The sequence below is a fragment of the Lepisosteus oculatus genome, unplaced genomic scaffold, assembly GCF_040954835.1.
Source record: "Lepisosteus oculatus isolate fLepOcu1 unplaced genomic scaffold, fLepOcu1.hap2 HAP2_SCAFFOLD_144, whole genome shotgun sequence".
Classification (NCBI taxonomy): domain Eukaryota; kingdom Metazoa; phylum Chordata; class Actinopteri; order Semionotiformes; family Lepisosteidae; genus Lepisosteus; species Lepisosteus oculatus.
In genome coordinates this window covers 182,241-189,989 of record NW_027167693.1, presented here as the reverse complement: position 1 = coordinate 189,989, position 7,749 = coordinate 182,241, and the positions used below count along the sequence as shown (strand labels likewise).

Here is a 7,749-nt window from a genome sequence, read left to right as displayed (position 1 = left end):
ATTGGGATGTATTTGAAGTCTAGATATAGTTTTTTTAATGTTCGGAGCCGCCACAGATTCATTTTCTTACGACTGCTTTTCTGGATGACAATGACAATGCAAACGATGGTGTTAAGGCGAGGCTGTGCCTTAAGGCTCCTCTGCTTACAATATTCAGCGCGTAAATCGCAAACGAGCGCCTTCCCTTACGATGAAAATGCAGAAAATAAGACCACGAGATTTAAACCTACGGCTTACAAATTTATGCGTAAACACTAAAACCGTATCTTTAGCAAAACTGGCGAGACAATGTGTTTTATCATTTAAAAAAGTACTGGAAAATAATTAAAGGTTATCACGATAAACAGAGGTTACTGATCTACTACTGTACGCTGTGACCAAAAATGAGAGTCCCCCGATCCTCGCAGCCTTCATGCTTTGGTCTTGGCCTGGCCGTTTTTTTTAAGATAATGGGGTCAAGTTAAGAAATTATGCAAGTTTCTAATCAAATCCAAGGGCGCCTCGATCTCCTAAACATCTTTAGAAGGCCGGCGGACCACACTGCACGGTCCGGGTCCGGGCCCTGACCCGGTTCTGGATAATGCCAGCTTAAAGTGAAAAATTCTACTGTACATATTATGTTTCTTATTATGGTATATATGTATAATATAGCGCGACCACTTCACGAAGCTAGAATGAAAGTTATCCGCCATTTTTATTTTACCTGCAATTGAATTTGCCATTAAAATCATTATTAATACCGCAGCTGCTAAATAACTTACCTAAAAGCGTTCAGATACAAAAGCACTTGAGCTGTAATGTTTGTATACTGTTGGCCCGATGACCTACTTCAAGAAGAATTGTTACATAGACCGCCAAGGACTGTCATCACACTTTACGTCATAAAGCGCTTTAAAACTTTAGACAAGTTCAACACCTCATATTTTGTACTGTTTATCATGGTAAAAGCAACTCAAAATATAACTCATTTTATAACTCATTATAAAAATGATCGAAAGGTAAAAATACAAGCTTATACGAGCTGTCGTTTTAACATTTATAACATATATTTAAACAAAACATATATCATCTATTTTAATAAAATAGAAAAGTGTTCTTAGTCTTCACTTAAAAGCTGTTAGAAGCTGCCTTTCTGACAAGAGAGTTCTGTGAGTTCCACAGTCTCAGTGCATTAAAGTCAAAACCAGTTGCTTTTTATTTCCTCTTTTACGACAGAGCAAGGAGGGTGTCCACAGACCACTGTGCACCTGCAGGCTGATATGGGGGGTAAAAAGTCTAGAAGTTAGTAAATAAGATTTTAGCACATGTTCTAAAACAAACCGGACGCCTGTACAGTGATGCCAACACAGTGATCTGAGCTCCTTCTTTGAGTTAAATCCTAGCATCTGCATTTTTTACAAGTTGTTGCTATGGCAGAGCATGACCAGAGCATAACAGAAACCACCCATTTTCTAACCGCTTCATCCAATTCAGGGTCAGGGGGTCAGGGGGTCGCGGGGCACGGGGGAGCCAGAGCCTCAGAAAGTAATAAGCAGGAGATACCTGGGACTGGATGGTAGTCCAATGCAGGGAAGACACAGACACTCACCAATTATCCCAGAAGCCAATTAACCTACCAGTAGTTCTTTGAACTGTGGGAGGAAGCCGGAGCACCCAAAGCAAACTCATGCAAACATGGGGAGAACATACAAGCTCCATACAGATAGCACCCCAGGTCCAGAAGTGTACCCAGGGCCTCAGCACTGTGAGCTAGCAATGCTAAACGCTGGGCTACTGTGCATGCTAATTTCTAGGCATCAGGTGATCAATCAGGTAGTGTTTCTCAGATAAAAGGACACCAGTTATTTAGTATGAGATTCAAATTGACCTCAGAACAAAATATAACTTATGTTATATAACTTATATAGAACTTACTACAGCATAACTGTCTTATTTGGCTCTTGTAGAAAATATTAACAGCATGCCTATTAAACATACAGTATCTAGCAATCAGCAATCAAAATAAAAACATTTCCAAACATGGAAACTGCCCAGTTAATGAAGCATTTCAAAGACATTAATCTATTCAATAATTACAGTTTTAAGTAGATAACAGATTTATATTCAGATTACGAAAGCATCATAACAACTGCTGCTTGTGTAAGGAATCCATGAATACCACTGTACATGAGAATTTCACACCTATTTGTAATCAATACACAAAATCCTATTGAATTTCAGGTACTTGTTTATTCAGCATTGCTTGACTCCGCGGACTCCTTGTTGTTTCAATATTCTAGCAATAGGACTAATCGCCAATACAGTGCCGTTGTAATCTATTCCTTCTGCCAGCAGAGGACGGTATTCGCACAGTCAGTTCAGGATAAGATACGGTCCTCGCAGTTCACAGCACAACTGGCCAAAGCCGTATTCGGAATATGCTCTCGATAACCTCGTTTAGTTTAAGTACGGCCATATTTCATATCAACCCACAGATGCATTGCATAAACACTAGAATTCTGGTTGTACTTAAATTGACCTTATACGTTTTGGATTATGTTTAACCTTCTTCAATTTCTTCAACCATATTTTGAGATGATTACGTTTACAGAAGCAAATATTATTCAGTGCTTTTTCTTCACTCCTTTAATCAAACCCACATTTCTATAAGGAGGGCCATTGTGAAACTCCCCAAAGTGAGCTGAATAAATCTTTTATTCTTCACACCTGCGAAGTCATTCCTTCATTGTGTAATATGAAGGCCTTTCATTATTCACGTATACTACAACATCTGAAAATAATGGGTCTTGAAATAGTTGAATGAAAGAAAATCCTGAATAACTCCTCCAAATGCGTGTTACACTTTCATCAAGTACACACACTTTGAATGTGATGAACTATAAAAAGTTATTTTAACCATACCCAATGGAGCTCAGGAGTGCGATTGCATACACAATCATGTTTTCAGTGTTTGGACATCAGCCGTACATCAGAACAATCATATCACTAACACAGCTCCGTGTTGAGTGACTTCCCTCCAAGAACACAAAGTCACTTTCCCTTAGCAATTATTGCATGGACTTTGATTATCTGCCTTCTGCATCAAGCCCTGTATTATATACGGTACAAAGCCAAGCTTTGGGATAGTGCTTTGTTTGGATCCTTGTCTTGATCCTTTTGGATCCCAGGCTGCTCATTTGCAAATGAGTTTTGACATTAATTATAGTGACTATAGCAATGAGCTGGCACTGTGGTTCACAGAGCTGGGGTCCTGGGTTCAATTCCTGGGGTGCAGTCTGGATGGAATTGTATGTTCTCCCTTCATTTGTGTGGATTTCTTCCAGGTGCTCCAGTTTCTTCCCACAGTCCAAAGACATACAGTACTAGTAGGTTAAGGTGGAACTACAGTCCCAATTTTGCAGACACATAATTATTTAATTTCAGTCACAAAATAAAATCATTGACATTATAGAAAAACTTTACAAACTCAAAATTGAGCACAAAATCATGAATTTTGTGAAAGGACTGTAAGTTACGCCATGTTGTAACAAATTCGCATTCAAGTTCCACACAAATTGCGATGTGATGCAGCCCTTCCTGCTCACTAATCACTGTAATGACTAATGCAATGTGATGTAGGAGAGAAAGGGTATAGGTTATGCAGCAAACATTTCACTGCAAAAAACGTTCCATTCCAAGGTTCTTTATGCAGAGTTAACAATGTAGTATTATTTATTGGCAAAAACGTAAAAAAGTTGAGAGTTATATTTCCATTGGATTAAACGAGATGTATTCACAAGCCTGCTCCTTTACAATGTCATAGGGCCACAACAGATTATAGGAAGTTTTGCTGCCTCGTTCTGAATCGCAGAACATGGTAATTCTTTAACCTTGAAATGTAGTCTATTTTGTGATGTAATGATGCAATGTCCCTTTACTGAGAGCCAGCAATCAACGGATGTGTCTGATCGTGAATGGTTTTCCCTGTTGTTTGTTGTATTACTTGGTGTTGCATTTTAAGCTGTGCATGAGGCAGGACCCGGAGGCTGCTGCTTCTGCTGGTGCTTCTGCTGGGATTGAGGAAGAGCTGAGCGCCATGTAAGGCAAAGACACTGCGTTCCACTTTATCAGGTGCCTGGAGTGTAAGAGCTGCAGATAATATTGAGTCACATTAATCCCAACATATTTCAAATATTATGAAAATTAAATAAATTAAATCAAATAACTTTCATTAAAAAAATCAATCACTCTTTACCTTGCTTTTTCAGTTGTTTTTAAGGAAAATTGATGCCGAGAATGTGTGAATACTGCTTTTTGATGGTTCCAAGACCAATGTGACCTGTTCTATTGCCTGCTAATTGTACGTTCCAGGTTGAAAAATTATTTTTAGGAGGTCAAGGTGTATGAATGATAAGAGAAAAACTGAAATAACCACAGCTACGCAAACACCAGTCCACCAAAAAAAAATCATTTAATTAAAATAAGGTAACATTTTTTTTTCATCATCATACGGATGAACTGTGCTACATGTGTTTCTAAAAAGAAAAAGCAGGACGTGAGTCGTGAGCCAAGATCATGACTCTTTTGCTCTTCTTCACATCAGTTTTCATCTGCGAGGAGGAGGAGGAGGGCGGCTCCTGATGTGCTGACACTTGGGGAAGTGCCTCTGTGCCGGCCTGGGGGCAAAGCGCCGGCCGCAGTGAGGGCAGGGCACGTAGTCGGGGTTTGGATTCGCGGGGGGCTGGGGCAGGTTCACAACTTTCCCTCCTTGCGTGATCACCTGCTGCACCTCCCTGGCCTGTTTGATGCTCCGAATGAAATCCTCGTGCTTCTGCCTCCAGTTGTTCTTTCTCAGCTGGGAACAGGAAATGAAACCAATAAAACAGCTTCCAGAAAAAGTCCAGACTAGCACTGCGTACACAGTCTGGTCGCAAACCATTCACAAGGCAAGAAAATATCAATACAGTAATAACGTAGCTTTCTGGGGCTACCTTTCAGGTCATTGGGTAGAGAGTACAATTTACGTAGTTATGGTTTTGTTTCCTGTGAGTGCTATTTGCTTGATATGTAGATTTTTACAACAGAATTCAGAAGTCACTAAGACCCATTTATTCTGTCTGGCAAATGTGCCTTTGCGGCAGTTTTTCAGAAGAGTACTTCATAAAACACTTATTTATTGTTTACATTGATTTATAAGCTGAGTCTGACTCTAGGAGAAAAAAAGGGAAGCTTGGAAAGAGTTTAAGGATAGCCCTTACCACGATTGGCGGTTTAACCTTCTTCTTATGGATGTATGTCTCCAGTTCTGTTCCCTTGGCCCTGTGCTTGAAAGAGTCAAAAACCTTCCTCTTTGAATTCTGAAGCTTCTTGCAGATCTTGCTGTGTTTCTCCAGCCTCTCTACAGCAAACTTCCCGTGACACAGTTCACAGGGCACCAGCTGAGGGTTTCCACTCTGGCTATTCTCATATGGAAATTGCTCAGCGGTAGGGCACATCAGACTTGTAGGGGACAAATATCTGTTTTCCACTGACAGAGTTTGTTCATCCAGACATGTGGTGTTATTTCTGAAGTGGCCCTGCGCGGCCTGTGCCGCTGACACGTCGCTTTCAGGGAGCCTTGCTTTCTTGAGATACTTTCTCCTTCCACAGGGGACGTCTTCTAGCCCACGGCTGCAAGGGCTCACTTGACGTCTCTCCTGATGGGAAAGCGCAGAGGGAAAGTGCGATTCTGCGCATCCGCCATCTTCCATTGGAGAACCATAATCAAGGTTGTCTCCTCTGATAGGAAGGGCTTTCCTTGGAGTGAAGGCTTTTTGCTTCTCCATTCTGCAGGTCAGAAGAGGCACGGCCTTAGAGCGGTGGTTGGCCCATGGTCCTCTGGGGCAAAGCTCGCTCTGCCTCGCCTCTATTTTCCCTTCCGGCCACCTCTCTGGAGTCTTCCATCTCTCTCGGAACCATCCTCAGCTCCTCCTGAGCTCTGAAGAGCTTCGCCTGCATCATGGCCTCCTTCTGGCGAATCTCGTCCTTCATCATGGCCTCCTTCCGGCGCATCTCATCCTGCAGGCTGGCCTCCCTCCGGCGATGCTCCTCCTTCAGCGCGGCCTCTGCCTCGGCCACTTTTCGTAGCTCCTCTTGCAACTGAAAGTGCTCCTTCCCATTGGCATGAGAAGGGCATTGCCCTGGAGGGGTCGCCACCATGGGGAGGACAGTCCTGTCCTTAGGTTTGCGTACTCTTGAGCCCCTCCTGCCCTGCCTCTCGCAGGGCCTCTCATGACCATCCTGAGGCGGGGTGGGGGCAAACAAGGAATCACTCTGTGCGTCCGGGCGGTCCACAGCCCGAACCTCACCAGGGCCGGAGACTTTCCTGTTACCCATAGGCTTCAGGGGGTAAGACCGATCATACCCCACAATGTTCTTCTCGGGGCCCTGTTGGGCTTGGAAGCGATAGCTGTTCCCCATCTTCTTCTCCGCAGCGCATTTGACATATTGGAAACATTTTCTCATCTTCTGTAGAGCTGCCTCCTGCCGCCGATTGTACATGGCGATCATTTTTTTCTCCTTTTCCTGCATCAGTTTCTCTTCGAAGGTGTCCTTCAGAAGCTGTATCTTGGGAGGCGGGCAGTACGTGGAGATCAGATCCTGTTGCCTTAAGGGCGCGGGTCGATTCGAGTCTGTGTCCTTCGGGGAGGGGGACAGAGCACCAGGCTTAGGACTGGGCTCCATTGGCAAATGAGATATGAGCTTTGTTTCCCAGGTATCTGGAAAAGGCAAAAATGGCAAATAAATGATATCCTGCACAGTCTAGTATGGTCTAATAGAAAAGAATAAAAAAAAACAATTCAGGAAATACACAACTTTTTAATATTAAACCTAATGGTGTTGAATGCTGCATGCTGACTCAGTAGGAGACAGATCCTAAACATAAACATTATAATAAACATTTGTTTCCCAAATAACATTCTCAATGTTCTGAATGCTTAAAGTCATGAGCTTTTTTAAAAATGTTTAACTGAAACCTGGAAATGTGCTATTTCATTTCAAAGCTTGTATTATATCTATGATATAAATGTTTTTTTATATAAAATTAACCCATTATGCAACAGGGGTTTGAGCAAAAGTCACTGTGAATAAGGGAATTTATCAATATTAATTAGCCGTTTCACTACATTATAGATAGCTGAAGGATTATGATACAGTATATCGATTTCGCTACAAATTGACAAGCATATTTGATGACACTTACCAAACAAGTTTTAAACAGCGGAGAAATAGTTCACCACGACGATAGCAATGCAATGTTTGACTGCATCTCCCTATGTGATATATCTGTATTTGGGTATATACAGATCACGTAATTCAGGGAGCACTGTTACGTCAGGTCACCAACCATTATTACGACGCTCATATGTCATAGAGCTCCTTAGGATGTTTGTATAATCTTTATCCAAATTTTCATATGGCCGCAGTTACGGCGTTTATTTTACAGTTAATGTAACAGGGTGTCATTATATTTTTCTGTCTTTATGGTGGCAGACCACTTAAATAAATCTGAGTAGGCGGTTTCTACAAGTGGGTCAGATAAAATATTAAATATACAGTAAAAGCTCACACCTATTCATACCCTTTATGTACTGTATATCTACAATTACGTATACTACGTATACAGTTATCGTATACTATAATACGATAACTACCATTACAAAATGTCTCCCTTTTGATTTGAAGTGGTTCTTTTAAATAAGTAAATTGCAATCACTTAGCCTACATCTG

At 41.6% G+C, this 7,749-nt stretch overlaps 1 protein-coding gene across 1 annotated transcript; it reads right to left on the bottom strand.

The window, feature by feature from the left end:
• Positions 1 to 4,520: 4,520 nt before the first annotated feature.
• LOC138226642 (zinc finger C2HC domain-containing protein 1C-like) lies at positions 4,521 to 5,592 on the bottom strand. Its single transcript, XM_069186272.1, has 2 exons — positions 5,238 to 5,592; positions 4,521 to 4,834 (listed from the first exon to the last, which is right to left on the bottom strand). Exons 1-2 carry the CDS (start codon positions 5,472 to 5,474, stop codon positions 4,586 to 4,588), a joined length of 486 nt encoding a protein of 161 aa, XP_069042373.1. The 5' UTR covers positions 5,475 to 5,592; the 3' UTR covers positions 4,521 to 4,585.
• Between the last annotated feature and the right edge of the window lie 2,157 nt (positions 5,593 to 7,749).

What these genes read in the sequence shown, in the direction of transcription:
- LOC138226642 (XM_069186272.1), bottom strand. Translation starts at nt 5,474, where the DNA reads ATGTGCCCTACCGCTGAGCAATTTCCATATGAGAATAGCCAGAGTGGA. An exon ending in AGGTTAAACCGCCAATCGTG is followed by an intron (nt 4,835 to 5,237) that starts GTAAGGGCTATC and finishes TCCTGTTCCCAG; the next exon opens with CTGAGAAAGAACAACTGGAG.